Source organism: Dreissena polymorpha, chromosome 16, assembly GCF_020536995.1.
Source record: "Dreissena polymorpha isolate Duluth1 chromosome 16, UMN_Dpol_1.0, whole genome shotgun sequence".
Classification (NCBI taxonomy): domain Eukaryota; kingdom Metazoa; phylum Mollusca; class Bivalvia; order Myida; family Dreissenidae; genus Dreissena; species Dreissena polymorpha.
In genome coordinates, this window is record NC_068370.1 from 31,806,467 (window position 1) to 31,827,490 (window position 21,024).

General features: G+C 34.9%; 1 protein-coding gene across 1 annotated transcript; it reads left to right on the forward strand.

Moving 5' to 3' along the window:
* The first annotated feature begins 203 nt into the window (after nucleotides 1-203).
* LOC127861750 (A disintegrin and metalloproteinase with thrombospondin motifs 2-like) lies at nucleotides 204-20,845 on the forward strand. The gene is made up of 9 exons (XM_052400430.1): nucleotides 204-291; nucleotides 5,636-5,850; nucleotides 6,395-6,511; nucleotides 9,068-9,206; nucleotides 12,241-12,488; nucleotides 13,383-13,618; nucleotides 17,142-17,248; nucleotides 18,093-18,222; nucleotides 20,698-20,845. The coding sequence occupies exons 2-9, from the start codon at nucleotides 5,641-5,643 to the stop codon at nucleotides 20,843-20,845; spliced, it is 1,335 nt and encodes a 444-aa protein (XP_052256390.1). The 5' UTR covers nucleotides 204-291; nucleotides 5,636-5,640.
* Nucleotides 20,846-21,024: the final 179 nt, after the last annotated feature.

Here is a 21,024-nt window from a genome sequence, read left to right on the forward strand (position 1 = left end):
GGCGATATATGGTCCATTGAATTATATAATCTCCACATCGAGGCTGCTACGATAATTATAACAGTGTTGTATATATTTCAACAAAACATTAAAATTCATCTGTCACGTAGTCTTGATTTGATCACGTATAACCGATATACACACGCTAATTTAAAATTGAAATTGAACTATTTGCATTTCAGATTAATTCACACACGTCCACAGATTCATCCAAAGTCATCGTTGAATCCAAACTTTTCCAACATCATGTGAAATCAGCAGAAAATATTTATAAAGCATCAACAGAAAACGGTAAGCGTGTGATAAGCATTACGTTTTTCCCTTGAAAGTCAGATAGGGCATAAAATGGTGTATGCACTTTAGTTAATGGCTCATTCTCGCTTTGATTGAGGCTTGAAGGTTTACTTACATCACATGTAACTTTAAAAATTAATTATTAAGTGATTTGGGTACGTAACATTTCTGTAAAACGGTCAAATTCGTTGAATATTATAATCAAAGTACTGACAGTACTGGTGGGACGATGCTTCTGAAGAGGATTGATATAAAAGCATCTATTTAATTTTAAGTTTATCTGCGTCACCACAATTGTGTATGTGGGTAGGAAAATTTTGGGTAGGAAAAAAATGGGTACGAAAATTTTGGGTACAAACATTATGCAAAAAATAAATTGGGTACGAAAAAAGATTTGGTTAGGAAAAAAATGGGTACGAAAAATGTAGGGTACGAAAAAAAATGGGGGGTACGGGGAAGTAGTACCCGTGGGGAACTTGATCCATTCAGCGAAACTGGGAGGCGGGTTACATTCTCGATCAAATATAACAAGAAATATCTTTAACAAGATATTTGACGTGTATTTTCTGTACCACTTATCTTAAAAAAACGTTCTTTACAGTAAAACGTTTGTGGGCTATAACATTACGTTTCAGCATATAAATTCAAAACTTTACATGCTCTTTAATTACACCATGCTCTTTAATTTCTCATGTATATTATACCAAACTTTATATTTCGTTGTTCCCTTTCCTAAGTTAATGATACTATGTGTACGGACGTGATTTCACATGCCCATGTGCATGAACATATAATTTTTTCTCTTTTGATTATTGTTTTTTCTCTAATTCAATAAGCTTATGCATGTTTGTGCGTTAAGCACGGCAATAATTTCATGATGATTCCCGAAAGTAGGTATGAGCACATAGTCGTAAGAGCACTTGTATACGTCAGTTCGCCCATGAACACATGGTAAGGTTAACTAAATCTGCGCGATATGACCTAATATGTGTTTAAAACAGCAAACAATATCCAACAAACGAATGAATTATCAAACATAGTATGTGCACTGATGTGGCTCTGTAATTTCTGTTTGAAAAGTTTATTAAATATGCAAAATAAGAAAGCATGCATAAGAGCGAGTTTCACAAATGTCATACGGCTATTATGCTGTTTATATACCATAGTCGCTACAGCGTTAACAAATGGCAGGTTCGAAATAATTCGTTTTCTTTACACTCATGATCGCTTTAAAAGTTAATTATACACGTTTTAATTCGCAATTTATTTACTGAATCACGACAAATGTCAAATACAATACAGAAACGCATAGTTGTTTCAGTGATCTATAAACATATAATAAATTGAATATAACTGATTTAAAATTAACGTTTTCAAACTATTACTTAATCTTTTTCCCAGAATATGCTGTCCTATTTATAGTTGAGCTTCCTATACATTTATCAATGATAATCAGCGAGGTATGCCGATGAGAAAAATCGAGCTATCTCAATCGGACTGGCTCGGTCTTTTACATAGGTCGCCATTGTGAAGAATATTTCATGGTATAATAACTTAGACGAGCTGCTTCGCAGCATCGTCAAAAACAATACCCATGCTTCTGAATAACGCACTTTATTGGCATATGTCATTGTATTGTGTTTTTGTTTTGTTTCTATCATAATGTTTTTTTCTGATATCTTTTCATATACATTTAAATATTCTCAAGGACTTTGTGTTTTTGTTTTGTTTCTATCAACATGTTTTTTCTGATATATTTTCATATACATTTAAATATTCTCAAGGACTTTCCAAAAATGTAATTAGTTTTTCTTTGGTATTAAGGAGACACGCTGCATAATGGCGTATACTCCATGTGCACTTTTATAAGAAAAATCAGCACATAACGAAAGAAATTAAAGCATATAATTGCATGTCGAATCTTTGAATTGTAGAAAACTACACGTGCATATATAATGATTATATAGCCTGTAATATAAATTCCTTTACATTTGCAGACAATAAAAAATACAAATAAAAAATAAATCAAAACATAGTCCGTTCCACAGATTCATTCGTCCCAGTTTCGCTGAATGGATACGATACTGCATGTTGGTTTTAAATTCAAACCTAGTCACTAGTAATATACTTGAATGTGTGTTTTTCAAGATGCACAGCATGGTTTTATTGGAAAAAAAAGCAAAAGCAAAATATGCGTCACTGTTTGCTTATATAAATCCGTCTTTAAAGTTTTCATGATCGGTAAAAAGCTTAAACGTGTAGGCATTGGGCGAGCTATGTTCAATGCATCGGCATGCTCCTGTGAACAATTTAGTGCTGCAAAATTACTAATGATATTAATTGTTATGTCATGTCGGAACGTCTGTTTTATTATCAATCGCGCATTGACCCATTGACAATGAAAATAAATATACCTTTAATGACCCATCAGCAATGAAAATAAATCTACTTTTAATGACCAATACAACAGAGATTAGATGTAATTGCGAGTCACGTTGACGTAGGATTCAATTACTCGCCAGGTTTTCTTTGTAATGCACGAGCACGTTATATGTATTGCTTATGATTGTCAAAGTATCACGCGCTGTCAAGAATGTAGGCGAAACGGTCAGTCCTTTGACGGGACTGGAGTTTCATAATTGGTTATTGATTGAGCAATTATCTATGCCCATGTGCATGTATTTATTTGCTTGGAAATAAGCACATGAGTCATATGGCGTATATGTACGTTAATAAACAAATGACGGTACTCCTTGTGTTCGCCATTCCCGAATACAGTTCTTGCATTTATATTACATATTACATATATTAAATTTGTCTATGCTTAACTACGCAATAAATTCCAGTTACTAACTGTAGCAGAGAAAAAATTATTATAAAAAATATTTCTTAAATATAATTGTCATCCTGGTATAATCAAATATGAACAAAATAGTAGTAAAAGCAATAACGGTAGTAATAGTAGCAGCAGCACCAACAGTAGTAGTAAATCAGTAGCGGTAGTAACAGTAGCAGCTGAATCAGCAGTAATAATAATGATAATAAAAATTAATAATAATAATAGCAGCAGAAGCAGTAGTAGTGGTAATAGTAGTAGTAGTAATAGTTGCTGCCGCTGCTGTTGCTGTTATTAGTTTTCAAAAATACGAAATAATAGTGGTAGCTATATTAGTAAAAATATATTGGGCGAATGTATCTATTTAAAAGGACATATCAATGTATCATACTTTGATGTAAATGAGTTTGTTTGCTGTGGGTTTAAAGCTTTATTATCTTAATTTATCTGCTCATTTCTTGCTTGAAATGGATTACAATTTAATGCAAACATAGCTCTGATGCATGGTGACTGTCATGTTTAAAACTGATCGAACGGTCTCCGTATGTCGGTGCCTTATTTTTCTTAAAGATGAAAGAGTTGTGTTTACAAAGACGGATTTCACAAGCGGGCACTTTGTTTTAACCCATTTTTACCTAGTGGACTCTCCCATTCTTCTAAATTGGATCAATTTATTTCCAAAATTAGGGATTTCTAGTATACTTATTTCTATATTTAGAATATTTCTTACAGAAATTTATTTGAGCAAACTGCGTAGACCCTGATGAGACGCCGCATCATGCGGCCTCTCATCTGGGTCTACGCTGTTTGCCAAGGCCTTTTTTTAGACGCTAGGCATAAATGGGTTACGATTGAAGCAGTGAATCTACTAAACAGTATACTTTACCCCGAGCATGGCAAGTTAAAATTGAAACAACTCTCAAATGGATGCGTGTCCGCTATTCAACTATTTGTCTTTCACACTGCCAACATGAATACGTATTTTATTTTTGTGTCTGTTGTTTCGTTTACTGTATTGAGTTATAATCACAATCAATGTTTTAATATATACAAATGCTATTAAATGTTTGCTTCACACTGCGGTTTCGAAATTCCAATATCCCAGTACGAATCATGACATAAAATATAATTCATTTTATCAAAGTCTATAACACTTGAAATAAGTCTTAAAATTTATTTGGAAACACAAAACAACTTCCTTAGAAAGAAATTAAAAATTGTTTTGTGGGTTCAATGATTGTGAACTATTTCATTAATAATTGGTCATGCGATAAAAGATCTCCGTTATACAGATGATGTATTACATATGTATTGATTAACTTTTTGACAAATAAGTTGTAGTGCTGACATTTTTACTCAGGCATGAAAATAATTCACCTTAACGACGTACGATTAATAGTTTTAATAGTTCTTTGTGAACTATTTGGTTTCAGGTAAGCTTTCCGTAATGAAAACAGAAGTACACGGCGGATTTATCATTTAAACGTACGCACGCTTGATATATTCTGCTTTAATGGGCGCAAAATATACATGAACGTGTGACATACTAGTATGATGTTAAAAGTATGTGAATACATAGAGGATATTTGTTGGATTCGGTGGAATATCGATTTTATTTCACGAGTGATCATATAAAATAATATTTTCACGAGTGGCGCAGCCACTGCGCCACGAGTGAAAATGTGTATTTTTTATGATCACGAGTGAATTAAAATCGATATTCCATCGAATCCAACAAATTTTCTTTTTATTTTATGCTTTTGTCACCGTTAATTTACATTGTAAAACAATTTAACTGAATAATTTCGCTGGATTTATGACGTCATTTCGTTGAAAAAAAATGACGCCATTTCACAATAAAACAGTGAAAAATATCGATATTTTTCACTGTTATTTTTTACTATTTAAAACAGTGAAATACCAGTTTTATTTCACTGATTTTTCTCTATAAACCAACTGAAAGCATAAAATAAAAATTGATTTCAATGACCTGGATAGATAACACAACCTCATTTTATTATTTACTTGTTGTTACATATTAGGGGACTGGATATTGCCATCACGAAAGTTTGCTTTTCAATTTACATAATAAATGTGAACTTATTAATTCTATGCATCTTATATCACTTATATGCTCCAACACGACTTTTACAGCAGTTTTCATTTCTGAACAACCTCATGTATGTGGGTAGGGGTTAGGGTAAGGTGGTATTTTTATCTTATTTTAATTATTTAGATTTGTTCTACAAATAAAATGTCCTTTGAATGATTGCAGCGAATTCCCGATCAAATAATTACCACAATTGAATGTGTTTGTTTTAGTATTCGTTGTCTATCTTGAATTGTGTCGTGCTAACACTTTGCCTCATGAATTCTTACAGCAATACGCGTGGTGTTCATACAATTGTATGATTCAACACCACAAAACATGATCTAAATAAAACGTTAAAATTTCAAAATAATATCAATTCTCATTTGTCAGCAGACTCGTTTCTTATCTTTCAGAAAATATGCAAAGGGAGCAGCATCCCGCGGACATAACAGTTGTCGGTGATCCAAAAGTCGACCCGGAAATAAGTCTAAATGTGCACACACCCATTCGTAAATATAATATAAATCTTCAAAGACTTAATAGCTCCATTTTACACGAAGATTTTAAAGTGCTTCACGTATTCACTGACAGTGATGGGAAGACAGTCTTTCATGAGGATAATAAACATGTAAGTTTGAGATAGACCAGTGAAAATATAAAGGAAATAAACATATCAAGTGTATCATGTGTTTTTATTCAAATAAATACGAATATGTAGCCTAATGGTAGAACATGTTGTATTTTACTTTTGTCTCTATACGTCACATGTTTTTTTTTAATAATTCATCTGACGTGTTTCTCAACTAAAGATATTCGAGGATTGAAAACCATAAGGCTGTGTTTTAAAGCGGCCATCGCCATGTGAGCCTCGTTCTGGGAAAACAGGGATTTATGTCAGTGCGTAAAGTGTAAGGGACGAAACTTTCCGCTTTTATGGAATTTTTTGTTTTAAGGTGGTCCCTTCTAAACGAAAATCTAGTATAGGCGGAACGTGTTGTATCTGAAAAGCCTGTGCGTACATTTAAGTCATCACTCTTGAAAACTTAATTTCACAATTAAGAAGAAATGCCGTTTAAAAAATAACGATTAATAAGCATAGTACTTGTTCATCAAGGACAATAGTTTCTTCTGGTGTTTTTCAGTTTCAACATTAGACTTGCGTTTTTTTTCAGCACCGGCTCCATCAGAAGGCGGACAAGCTACACTTTTACCACGATGTAGGGTCCGGTACCCTGGTGAGTCTAAGACACAACGACAATCACAACGGTGGCAACATGAAACATTTTGTGGTGAGTTGTGTGTTACCCAGTAGTTATGGTGCTTTTTATAAAAAATAAAAATAATTAGATGCAAACTGCGTTTTGTATTTATTATACATAACATAAATATAAAAGTCCTTACATGCAAAATGCGGTAAGATAAACTCAAATTTGGTTTCGAACATTAAACTTTATTCCGGAAGAAAATAATCGTAACGAATCTGTAAATATTGCAGAAATAGTTAAAAATAATTTCACCCTGCACTTCTCTCAAAGTCCTTTATCAACATATGAACTTTCGTTTAACTACATTTACAATTTATAAGAAGTTTTCTGCACACACAAAATCAAATTAGGTCAATTACTCCAAACATTCTATAGTTTGAGGTTTAGTCCGTGTATTCAGTGCACTTACTCTAGATGTCCTCCAATAATATTTGAAGACGTATTGTATTCTCTATAATTCTCTTGAATTCATGCTTGAACACAATAGCGAACCGCAATAATTATATACAAACTATAGAGAAAGTTATTACCCTTGATTAAACCATATTTCATTTCTCTTAAAGTCATCTATAATTATATAAAGATTAATTTGATTTCATTTAAATTATTAGTTGCAGTTATACTCGATACATTAAAAAGACTATACCAAAAATTGACAAAGGGAACTGACTCTAAAATACTAATAACAGAGTTGTGGTTATTGGCGACGCACTTCCTCTCAATATCCTTTGTAAGTTTACTGTTTTAATGTCTTAATACTAAATACGCTATGCTATCCCTATGAGTATTATCTTAAATGCAACAACTATGTTGTTGATTGGTTTCCACGCCATTTGGGCGTTCGATGATGCATCGACACATTGATTATAATTGACGCATAGTGACCGCAAAAGAAAAACGCATTGGTTTGTCAATTCATACAATAACGATGAGGTCATATCCATACTTTTATTCTAATTACAATTAAATAATTTGTGCAACATAATTATGATTAATTGTAATGATGCCAGATTCGTGCTCATTTGTATTTACTTCATAAAGTTGTGGTTGTTCTGCGTACCAAAGACAGTTCCTTCTTCCTTGTGGGCTTGTGCTTGATATATCTAGTTTTGTTTAATTCATTTTAGCTCGGCTGTTTTCGGAGAAAACCCGAGGTATAATCATAGCCACTCGTCGTCCGCCTTCCGCCGTCCGCCGTCCGACGTCCGCCGTCCGCGTCGTGCTAAAACCTTTACATTTTGTTAAGGTTTTAAACATTGGCTCTTAAATCAAAGAGCTTCAATCTACATTTTTGAAACTTCATATGTAGCTGCAACTTGATGAGTTCTACATGCCACACCCATTTTTGGGCCACTAGGCCAAAGGTCAAGGTCACTGTGACCTCTAAAAAAAAATTCTGACCAGCTTTCATTTATTAAAAACTGCACCCGCAGCCGAGCGTGGCACCCGTTATGCGGTGCTCTTGTTTATACAGGTTTTAGACCAACAGTTTCAAAACAATGAATATTTTGTTTAGCCGTTTAATTGTTATTAAACTCCTCTCCACGCATATCAATAATACCAATTATACTGATAGATTACTAGTATCCTTATTTTTAGTATTAAATAACTAAAGTATCAGACGTCAATGGCTTCAACCTGTTTTATTTGTATTATCTAGCTAATTAAAGATCTATCATATAAATGATTAAAAAATAATTAAACAATAATAAAGAACATGCAAATTAACCATAAACTTGTCAAATTATTACAATACAATCATAAAAATATAGAATGCATTGTTCAACAAGTAAGAGTGTCGACGTGTCTGCTGTCGGGTTATTTAATGCTATGTCATGCTATGTTCTCCGGTTTAAGATCGTAGACACACTATTTTAATACACAAACAGAGTATCTTAAGTGAAGAATGCGTATATCGGTTTACATTGAGCACAAAAAAGAATATAAGAAATGTGCACATTATTTCATTGATGTCAGACAAATATTGTGTTTGCTACGGTTTCAGAAATAAGTAAAAACTAAAGGCTGGATCCTGTGATAATTAAAAAAGTACTCAAGTTAAGTTAATGAAACTCGGTATGTGTAAAGACGACCATGTGATGAATATGCATATTATTTCATCTTTTTCGTCAGACCAAAATTGTGGTTTCTATGTTTACAGAGATAATTGAAAACTAAAACCTGCATTCTGCAATGAAGTTTACTTTAACTAGATACTAGTAACTGAAGGGTATGGAGATCCTGTTCATGATCCCACAACATTAACCTTTAAATGGACTGCTTTTTTGTTTTAGACAAAGCTCTTGTTGTCTATATCTTGGTAGGCTTTTAATAGACTTGTTCATAGCCTTGTATATAGACTTGTATGAAATCTTTTTAATACCAACATACATGATACTTAAATAGCCTGTCGAACTTATTACGGGTCGGATTTTAGAGAAAGGTTTCCATTTTTTTCTATAAGCAACTAACACAATCATTTCTGGTATGATGTGTATAATCGCTAATGCCGCCTGTATGGTCCTTCCAGGCGATCTAGAATACACTTGCACGAAATGTAATCCGTTTCCATGATTACAGGAGGGCATTATCCACGAGGAAATGGTAATAGCACCGCCGTTGGCCCACAAAAGGCACAAACGGTCTCTGCACCTCGATACCCACACTATATGGAGGAAATCCCCGGACTCACATACATTCTCTGACGACGAGCTTTTTGGTAAGCTGGTTCAGTTGTAGTTAGTGATGACTAAAGACACGAGTTCCGCCATAAGAACACGGGAATTAAAGGGGCCTTTTAACTATTTGGTAAATTGACATTTTTTTTCTTCAAATTCGCACATTTTCGCTTTAGTTATGATATTTGTAAGGAAACAGTAATACTTGACATTTACCATGCTCTAAAATATCCATTAAATGCATCTTTCGACGATTTAAAAACCTGAAAATTATAAAGCGTTGCAACACGAAACGATTGAATAATTAGGAGAGTTTTGATGTTGTCGTTATATTTTGTGATACTTTGAGAATTGCTTATAAAAAGCATGAAATACATCACTCATTGTATGAACACGGATGGCCGAGTGGTCTAAGCGATAGACTTTTACTTCAGAGGTTAGTAGTTCGAGCCCAGTTTAGGGTTACTTGTTTCTTTAATTTTATTCTTGTGTTTTTACTGGAGCTTTTAAGATTGACTGTTTACATTTATCAATATAAAGCATTTAATGAAAAACTTCAATACATGCCAAAATCTGTGAAAAGGCCCCTTTAAAGCATGTGCGTAAAGTGTCGTCCAAGATTAGCATGTGCGATACGAACAGGCTGAATGGAGACGAAACTTTCCGCTCAGACTTGATTTTCGATTAGAAGAGACATGCTTTAAAAGATTAATTCTATCAACGCAGAAAGTGTCGTCCCTGATTAGCGTATGCGAATTGCACGGGCTAATCTAAGACGGCACTTTTTGCACATGAACACATGAATGAAGTTAGTTTTTTTCTGGATCGAAGCTCATATTGTAGCTCAATTTCGTCCCAAGGTCAGATCCATATCTTAACTTCCTTAATTTAGTTCTCTGGGCGGGACAAACATGTAGTTTCCTTTATAGGTAGATCCATCAAGCTCTTCCCGAGTCGGGATTGATTGCATGGGAGTCGAGATAGACACACAATACAGAAACAAAACGTCACTCACTTATCCATTTTAAAATACATTGTATATCATATTTGGTGATCAGTCATGGTTTGTTAATACAACATTAAATGTGTGTATTAATATCATTTGATGATGAATCTGATCTTATTAACACGACTGACGTCATTCCGATAGACGCCACGTTAATACTAGCATTTGATGATTGGACCTAATGAGATGACTTTTGTACTCACTTTCATTTGACATTTCCGTTAAGTTATGATGTCGCCATAAGTAAATTGTTTTGGTTACATTATCATAATATCATACATCGAAATGTTTGAAAACATTCAAAGGTCTGCCAAATTAAAATTTTATGGTTCAAGACTTGTTCCCGAGTATACTATTCAAATGGGAAACACCTGGTTGTGAAATGCCAACGAATGGCCATATCATTTTAGATATAAATGGTTTGATATTTTATTACGCATCCGCATTGCGCATCTATTTGTACTTATTGTTTAGCAAGATTGATATGTATTATTTAGAACAATTTGATGCATATTGATTTGGTTGTACATGAAACCCATTTACCTTGCACAACGCAGTAGAGCCGCGTCATGCGACATTGGGTCTTATGCCATTTGCGGTCAGCGTAGTTCCAGTTCAGCCTTCGTATGCGCGCAGTTTGGTCAAAAGCTACCGTGTTTGCTAATGAGAACAATACATCTTCGTGATTTCGGCAGTTCTTACCAGACTGCGCTGGTCTGGAATTACACTGATCGCATATGGCAAACTACCCATTTTCGCATAACGCGGCTAAGTTGTTAGCCGTGGACTTTTTGCGCCTCCAGTCAAAATGTTTTATATGTGAATTTCCAAGTGAACGAGGTCCTTCTGCGCCTGAGGATGCATAAAGAAAAAAGTTGGAGTGTGTCCCAGCACGCCTACTTAACCCTTTGCATGCTGGGAAATTTGCAGTCTGCTAAAATGTCGTCTGCTGAATTTTTAAAATTAGCATTTTCTTCGATTTTTTTTCAAAGAATACTATCAGAATAGCAAACAGTTTGGATCCAGATGAGACGCCACGTTCTGTGGCGTCTCATCTGGATCCAAACTGTTTGCAAAGACCTTCAAAATTCGGTTCCAGCGCTGAAAGAGTTAATTAATCTACTAGACTCATGAACGTTTGACTGAATCTCAAATTTTAAATATTTACTGAAAGCAATTTAATTTCAATTCGTTTTTGTGCTGTGTGTTTCAATTTTCAAGCAAAGAACATACAGTTCGCAAAACAGACGAACTCTTCTTTCGTTGTCGCCGCTGACTCAATTCTTCAAATTCATCGGTTGTTATTTATTATTGATTTCAAAATTAATAGAGTAGTAAAATTGATTTTTTTTTCAAAATTATTAACAAAACTAGCCAATAAATTTCAAATGTTTGTATGAATAGCAACCGATGATACTTTTTCATGGAAAACGATTAATATTATATTCGGGAATTTGACATACCATGTTAGTCCATTTCCGCATCAGAGCTTTCAATTTGTCATCGCTGATATGAAACAGATATCATGCCAACACTTCATTATGGCTTGTTATTGATTTATTTCTTGATTTTAAATCTATTTTTAGTATTTCAACAATTAATTTAGATTTTTGTTAAAAGTTTTATAACTTTTAATAGAATAGCTGGCGTATTAATAAGAAACATATCATACACACTTATTTTAAATATTTGCGTTTATTTTTGTTATGCTGATACAAAATGTGTATTTTAACTATATTGCATTTGAAAATAAAGATTTTGTGTATTTTAATGAGAAGACAAACAATTTCTCCTCAACAACAAACTTAATTATAATGCGTTCGTATGTTCACACCAAATGACAGCGAATATTAGTATACCATGTGGCATTGGAGGTAAACATCGTGTACGATTGTTATATGTAATATTTTCTAAAGGTTACTTTAATGAAGCCATTAAACAGTTTATTCAAAATTTCCAAAGTAAACGTCATAATGACTTTCTCAACCGACATATGTTGTCAAATATGAAATAACAAAAAAAGTAACATAGCATACAAATTTACAAATGAAATCCTGTTTATATTTTAGTTCCTCCAAGCGTGGACAACTTAAAATTCCCATGGAAAGAGGTCTTGAACTTGACAACATTGAACTCGACGGCGTCGAAAAGCGTCGAGTTTGTGAACGTCTTTCAGAAACGTCAGAAACGTCAGGTAACTCTGAGCTCCTCGAAGATCGAGCCAGAGTTATTGCTCTTCTGTGATAACGCCATGGTCCAACAGTTCGAAGGCGACACGGACGAACTGTTAGAGTACCTCTTGCATTTCTGGCATGCCGTGAGTGTTTTTTATTATATGCGTAAAATTTGCATGTTTTTATTGTTAGTGTAAAATAGGTATATTAGTTTAAAATGTTCGTGTTTTATTGTTAGTGCAAAATATGTATATTAGTACGAAACGTGGGTGTTTTTATTGTTAGTGTAAAAAAAGATATTAGTGTAAAATGTGTGTGTTTTTATTGCTAGTGTAAAATTTGTATATTAGTGTAAATTGTGAATGTTTTTTATCATTAGTGCAAATATTCGATATTAATATGATTTATTTTCGACAATGTAAAATCGGTGTAGTGTTTAACAGATGCATATCAAATGGTTAGTAAGTTCGATATGTCTGACAATAAAGCTGTTACAAATATTAGTCTGTCTCTGGGTAAACGGGGCTTAATGGATGTGCTTCAAGTGTAATCAATTCGTACAGGCTATTCTTGGACGACCTTTTTGGCCTTAACTGGATTTGCGATAGGAAGACACGTCCTTTAAACGGAAAATACCATACTACATCGGAAAGTGTCGTCCTTGGTTAGCATGTGCAGTCGACACATTTACAAACATGCGTTAAGCCCTGTTTTTTCCAGAGTGGGCCTAATATGCTATACTATTAAACACTTTCAAATATTTAAACGAACAGTACAGTTACTACTGTGTGTTATCTTTAACGCCTTAAACCTCTTGCTGCGAATGCTGCAATTACTGAAGTGAACAATTATGGTTAGACTCAGGTCAATCAAACTATTCCAACAATTTTCTTTATCGCGTGTTTTCCTTAAATCTCGACAATTGGTCGACTCTGACATTTTCTAAAATCACACACTCTGACAATGATCTCAGGGTTACTTTACACTTATTTTTATAGTTTAATGAAACCTCATCGTGTTACGATGTTTCTTTGAAGGTGAACTGGAAATTTCTGACAATCTCTCTACAACGGAAGTGGCCGCATATAGATTTAAAAATCCGCGAGATCGGGGTCTTCCGGGACGCCACTGCACAGCCGTTCATCGAGGAGAACCGGATACGCCAGGGCAGTCGGCTGTTCTCGCTGTATGACGCCATGGACAGCCTCCAGCGATGGCTGGTGAAGTACGAGACAGTTCTGCCACTACACGATGTGGCCTTTCTACAAACAGGGTATGCCTGGAATTTGGACATGAATTATTATCACTGTGTAGTAGAATCACTATGATGTTTTTGAAGGTTTGTTTGACGGACAAACATGAATAATGTATATGAAATATCAGATTATATATATATATATATAAGCTTCGCTCTTGAAAAAAAAATGAGCTTAGCGCATGTGCATAAGGTGTCGTCCCTGATTAGCCAGAGCAGTCCTCTGAGCTTAACACATGTGCATAAGGTTTCGTCCCTGATTAGCCCGAGCAGTCCTCTGAGCTTAACGCATGTGCATAAGGTGTCGTCCCTGATTAGCCCGAGCAGTCCTCTGAGCTTAACAGGGATGATACTTTCCCTCAGAACTGTATTTTTTCTATGAAGAGACATCCTTAATGCGGACCATACCATTTTAGCGGACAGTGTCGTCCCCTATTAGCCTATGTTAAGTGCACATGAAATCTTAGATGATGTATATGTTCGGACTTTCTCATTACACGTATATTATAGAAACGTTACACAGTCATTTAACTCGTTCTGATAATGCCATATGATAGTAGTGACGAGACAACAAATATGACATTGTTCTAATAGCATATGAGTCGTGTTCTGAGAAAACTGGGCATAATGCATGTGCGTAAAGTGTCGTCCCAGATTAGCCTGTGCAGTCCGCACAGGCTAATCATGGACGACACTTTCCGCTTAAACTATATTTTCGGTTGAAAGGGATTTCCTTTAAACGAAAAATACCATTAAAGCGGAAAGTGTCGTCCCTGATTAGCCTGTGCGGACTGCACAGGCTAATCTGGGACGACACTTTACGCACATGCATTTAGCCCAGTTTTCTCAGAACGCGACACATATATAAGTCGAGAGGCTCCGCCTCCATTTCAATCCAATCTGGTGCAGGCCACTAGACTGTAAGTACTCTTTGAACACTCGACTAGCGCAAAGTTTCTTTTAGTTTTATATTTCCACGCAAGTTTAACCCATGTATGCCTAGTGGGCTCTCCCATCTTTCTTTATTGGATCAATTTATTTCAAAAATAAGGGATGTCTAGTATATGTATTTCTATATTTAGAATAGTTCTTATAGAAATTCCTTTAAGCAAACAGCGCAGACCCTGATGAGACGCCGCATCATGCGGCGTCTCATCTGGGTCTACGCTGGTTTCCGAGGCTTTTTTTCTAAACGCTAGGCATAAATGGGTTAATTTGACCGTATTTATTGTATTGCATTTGGTTAGTGTTATACTTTGGTCACTATGTTCATATATTCTGCAGTTTTATAACTATATTATATGCCGAAACACCTCCAGTTAGCATGGTGCTACACAGTTGGAAAAACAACGAGCTGCATAAAATGGATTCTCTTTCTGTCGACTTTTATTTACTAATTACTAAATGCACGTGGCGGTATATGATAATGCACTTTATTGTTTAAAAAAATCCGATATCGCCGAAAATACACGCAAATCGAAAATTGCATCTGATTAATTTAAAATTCAAGTACACGCAAAAAGAAAAAAATATCGTAAAATTATTTGAAAGGTTCTGGGGTTAAGTATGATTTGATTAATATGATTTGACACCAGTTATGCACGATAATTGATTGGTTACACTATTTTTTGGAAACCGCCCATTTTACTGAGTCGATGCGCTTTACTAACCAACACATGCCTTTTTCCTTTATCAGATTGAGGGCGTAGCTAAGAATTACTGTTCTAAATCATTTGTTTTATTAGCGGGGCATTAATATGTCTGAAAATATTGTTAACAATAATTTAATTATACTTTATAAGATCAATTAACGAGACAATTTATAAACCGCCGTTACTATACTCACCATTTCATTATCTTCTGTCGTTAAGGTTAAGTCGAACATTAAAATATTTTAATATCTTTATCAAATTTTCTAATAGTGGTTGAAAGTGAACAGTTTTCGAATGCAGTGTTTGTTAATGCCTAAAGATTTAAGTGCGTTAAACGGAACGGATGAAAAAACAAACAAACAACTTTTTATTTCACACTGTGGTCCTCTAGATAAGCTTAAGATGTGACGACCTTACACAATGGCATTGGAATAAATGCTGCCATTATAATTGTATTGATAGCAAGTCAATGAGTTGCTTTTATTAAATACACAGACCATTAACGTCTAATACGAAAAATCGCATTGTACCCGCCCCCCTAACCGCACCACGACTCTCGCTCTCTTACATCTAGTAAGCATGATGCAAAAAAAATTGTCAAACTGATCATAGAAATAATTCTAAAAATCATTAATTTGCTTTAAGATTTTACAAAATATGGTCATCTATATGGGCATTGTTTAGTTCGACAATTGTTACTCTACATTTGCTGTCTTTTTTAAGGAAATTACAAATGAAAGTTGTGTAGACAGTTTATTTTAGTTATGTTTATGCATTGACTAATTTCACTATTATTTGCTATAGATGGATATTATTAAAACCTTCGTACTATTAACTGTAATGGTACATGTAATATCTTACTGTAAGTTATGTTCAATGTCTCCTCGTTCTTCTGATACATTGAGCCACTGGAAAAGGATTATTTTCAGTTTTTATCAATGCTTATTACATAAACAACATACATTTATATTGATATTAGCGCTGTTACGAAACGTGCACGATGCAGGTGTTTCTTATCATAAATTGTCCTCTGTTGTCATTAATACCGCGGCTGTAAATTATCTCGGCTTTCACTGTCTGCGCTTTGATATTTTCTTACATTTACTTGCATCACCCATTCGTACGCTGAATGAGCTAATAACGATGAGTCAAAAAACCGATTTGCATTTAATGGTTCAGTATCATATACTTATAAATATTGGATTGTATATTGATACGATTAAAACAATAATGTTTTAACAAAAAGTAAACATGTCATACAACGCAAATATTTACATGTTATCTTGTTATATTTTGACAATCGTGAAAGATTTGTTTCAAACGCCCATTTTCCTGCGTTGACTGTTATGTGTCAAAGAATTCGATGTTTTCAAGCTCTTTGTTAGATTCTTACATGCAGGCTTATGAATTGCTAATACGTATGTCTCTACTGCTCATCTGCAGACACAATTTCAGTGTATCTGGTGTGTCTGATGTTTATATATGAGCCGTGCTCTGTATCAATGGGGTTTAATGCACGTGTCGTCCCAGATTAGCCTGTGCTGTCCACATAGCCTAATCAGGGACGACACATTTCGCCCTTTTTGATAATTTCTGTTTAAAGAAAGTATCTTCTTAGCAAAAAAATCCAGTTTCGGCGGTAAGTGTCGTCTCTGATTAACCTGTGCGACTATTTACTTATATTAATATATCCCGGCAGTTAAACGATTCGAAAGATTAGGTTTTATTACATCAAACCGTAATTTCTGGACTGTTGACCTCCTGTATTTAATGAATTTCTAAAACAGCACTTCTTGATTCATGTCACATTTTCTATGATAGCATCTTAATATATATAAATATATATTAGTTAGCAACACTTGTTTCATTTTGAGGTCATCTCTTTTCAGTAATGACGCCTGCCGTATGACGTCACACACACGAAGGTTCAAGGACAGCCGGTTCACAAGCGATGATGACGAGGAGGAGGTTGACGGATGTGTGGCGGGAACTGCCGGTGAGTGACGTCACGAGATTCTTAAATATAAAAAAATACTTTATTACAAGGTACTTCCAGAAGTGGTTACAGCACACGTGACGATCATGATAATGACGTCCTTGCCGAAACAGGTATTTCTCAATGTTTTATACAATTTATTACTTTTGTTTAATTTTTAAATGCCGCCCGCTTTTCAGCCAAATTTATACGAAAGTGATTAGCGTTTATTTCGTATTAATATTCGATTTAGATCTATATCTCTACTTTACTCGCTATGATTTTTTTGTGATCCCGCTAAGAAATGTCGAAGCTAGTAGAGTATAAAACGGCTAAAGTCACTGTCTCGGCATGGGCGTCCTTTGGATAATCACGTGATGACCCCCTCTTTTGGTGCATATGTGTTTATTTATATATTCAGCTTTTGCAAATCAATTATTTACGGCTAATAACTTATTCTGCTGAAGCAGCTGACGACAAACTGTGTGTGCAACTACATATGTTGCTTCACGTACAATATATGTAATTTGTCTCGTAAATAAATGTGTGAGGGTCGATGGCTTCCCAATCAACACCGTATACAGTTTGCAAGCAATAAATGCATATTATATAACATTTTATTTAACCTGAAATTTTACAATAAAAAATAAACAATATTTGTTAAGAAATTGATGGCTGTACAAGGCTTCTAACGACCCTTAAAACAACTGTGGAAAAAGGGTAACAATAATATCCATTGTTTACTTTCACGCAATGATTAAAATGGTTAATTTTATTTAGTACAATATGGAAAACTCTTGCTCGATTTTGGTGCTTTAAGAGTGGTCTAGTTTGGTTCATTGTATTATGATAAATATACTTGCAGGGGTGGCCTACGTGCGAGGGGCGTGTTTGTCCGCACCGTACTTCCGGAAGTTGGCATACAATTTCGGGATTGGGGAGGCCTCCACGAGCTTCAATGGTGTCATTATAGCCGCCCATGAAGTTGGGCATCTGTAAGTGATGATAGAGAAGATATGGAACTCGTTCTGCTAAAACGGGGTTTAATTCATGTGCATTAAGTGTCGTTCCATATATCATGTGCAGTACTTACAGGGTTATCAGGCACAACGCTTCGCTTGAATGGTACTTTTCGATTAAAGAACGTTTCATCTCAGCGAAAATCCAAGCGGATAGTGTCGTCGCTGATTTAAATGTGCGGACTGCACATCATTATCTGGGACGACTCTTTACGCATATGCATTAAACCCAGTTTTCCAAGAACGCGTCTAGATATTTTCTCATTTCAATTGTTGTGAATACGTCTGTTTAATGTTTGTATCCTTATTTTCCACGCTTTGCTCACTTGTTTTAATTAAAGTGTGCATTTCGCATGTTTTACTACAAAGGACAGCTTAGAACACTGGAAACATCAACATGTATAGATGTTCGTTAGAGATAATTACTAGCAATCTTTGATTAATGAGATATGAATTGTTTAATACACATTTGAACAATTAAACTATTGCATGAGAACGAAATTCTTGTGAGTACAAATTTTTCGACGGCGCCAAATTTACAACATCGTATGCAAACTAGTTCCTGATCGATAATTGTAGTATAAAGTAAGTATTACCTTTTGTAAATTCGGTCATGACCAAAGAGATAGGTCCTTTTAAAAATGATGCATCGAAATGATAACTCTGACAAAAATTTGAAAATATTTGCAAGTATAATTTCGCAAAATATAATAGTTGTTTCTGTTTGAAAATAAAGACATATCAATCTATCATCCAAACATCGAGCGTCGTGTCTCGAGCACTACCCTCTTGTTTAATTGTAAATATAAAAAAATGCTTAAGCAACTGTTTTAAAGTACGTGTGTCTATCATCATACCATCTTGATGTTAAATATGACCCACTTATTAGACAGCACACTCATGTGTTATTTTATAACGGACAGTGTAGGTCCTGAACATACTGCGCGGATGTTGCAGGCTGGTCTTTAGCTACGATGGCCGCATTTCGCATAAGACCCATTTTCGCATGACGCAGGTCATATAACTTACACGTTTTATTGTACATGTTTTCTTCAATTCTTAAATAAATTGATATTTTGGGTGGGATGGGGTGGGGGGTATGCAAGATTTTGAATATAAGTTGCTTTTTTTATTATTTGTGTCATGAATAAAATCTAACGGCGAAATGGTAAATCTTATATCTACAATTCATTTAAAGAAAAACAAAAACAGGAAACACATCGAATGATACACAGTTTTTAAGCCTTTTATTTTGGCCAGGATATTCGATGATGATTTAAGAATGACCTTTACATGCGATACATTGTAGATGCATACTCGCATTGCGTGTCAGTTTTTTTAAATGACACTATAACATTATTCTAACCATAATAAACTATCGTTCATTCGCTAATTATACAACAGAAAGTTTAGACGTTAGGTTCTGCAATTGTTTATTGTCCGTTTATTATTTTGCAGAAGACATTAATTACTCCTGTAACATTTACATGAAAATTTAAAGTTTGTTCAAAGAATGATATAATACTGGCACAGAAATCAGACATGTGCGCATACAAATTGCCTATGCAAGTGTGTACGATTAAATTTTGACAGAAATTGTTTTGTTTATTCTTCAACAATTTTTTTATCTTATTTTATCTAGGAAAACACTTTCCTTAATATTTGACGGTTTAAATTACTTCCTGAAAATGTTTGATTGTTTCACGACATTTTACGAGATTATTAATTAATGGGATGATATGTGTGAATCACCTCTGAATAGTACAACAGCACTTTTGATAAAGGCATGCCATTGTATATTCGACTTCTGTAGTACGTATATATGCCAGGCTCTGCCAGTGTGCCTCCTGACTGTATTACTATATCACAAACTGTGCCATGATCTCTGGCTTTGTCATTTTGAATTGTTACTTTTAGACATTAGTTCTCGCTATCTTATTTTAGATCTGTTTTCCGTTATCACTGGCTTTGCTTTTGCGTATTGTTACTGTTTGCCCTTACCACAGGTCTTGCTATATTGTTTTTTTTGCCATTATTTTAGGGTTTTGAATAGTGAAATGTTGCCGCTTGTCTTTATCATCGGTGTTCCCATCGCGATTTATTACCGCTTCCCATTAAAACGGGGGTTGCAATTTTGAATTGTAACCCTTTGCTACTATTACGAGCGTTGCCCTGGTAAATTTAAGCGTTTTCCATAATTAAGGGCGTTGCCATGGCGAATTGTAACACTTTGTCATTATCACGGGTGTTGCAGTTGTGAATTGTCACCGTTTACCGTGATAACAGGCTAATCTGTTTGCAGGGGTCGCCGTGGAGTAGTGGATTATGGCGTCCACCTAGCGACCGGGGTCACGGATTCGATTGTTGTTCTTTAGATCTCCTTCAAAGACAAGAAGGTGCAATCGAGCTGAGATAAATAGGTTTCAACTTTAAGCGTATTTCTGTTTGCAGGCTGGGCGCCTACCACGATGGCGAGGCGGAGGCGAGTCCCTGCGCCAGCAACTCCGGCTTCATCATGAGCTACTCCAGAGAGGACGCATTCAAGTTCAGTAGATTCTCCGACTGCTCCATACAGAGTTTTCAAAACTTCCTCAAGTAAGTATGGACCTTTTTACCCGCTGCCTGAATGTACTGAAAATTTTGTCCCTAATTTGCGATACATAAATGGGCTTGACCCAACATAAGAATAAACTTTCGTTAACCATACGTTTTAATGGTGGGAGCGTTATAAAATTGAGAATGTCTCTTGGAAAACTTGGCTGAATGAGTGAGCGTTAA

Bases quoted from the DNA above. Each gene is read 5' to 3' on its own strand.
- LOC127861750 (XM_052400430.1), top strand. From the start codon at position 5,641: ATGCAAAGGGAGCAGCATCCCGCGGACATAACAGTTGTCGGTGATCCA. The intron at 13,619-17,141 runs GTATGCCTGGAA...ATCTCTTTTCAG, and splicing joins GTGGCCTTTCTACAAACAGG to TAATGACGCCTGCCGTATGA. The intron at 17,249-18,092 runs GTGAGTGACGTC...ATATACTTGCAG, and splicing joins ATGTGTGGCGGGAACTGCCG to GGGTGGCCTACGTGCGAGGG.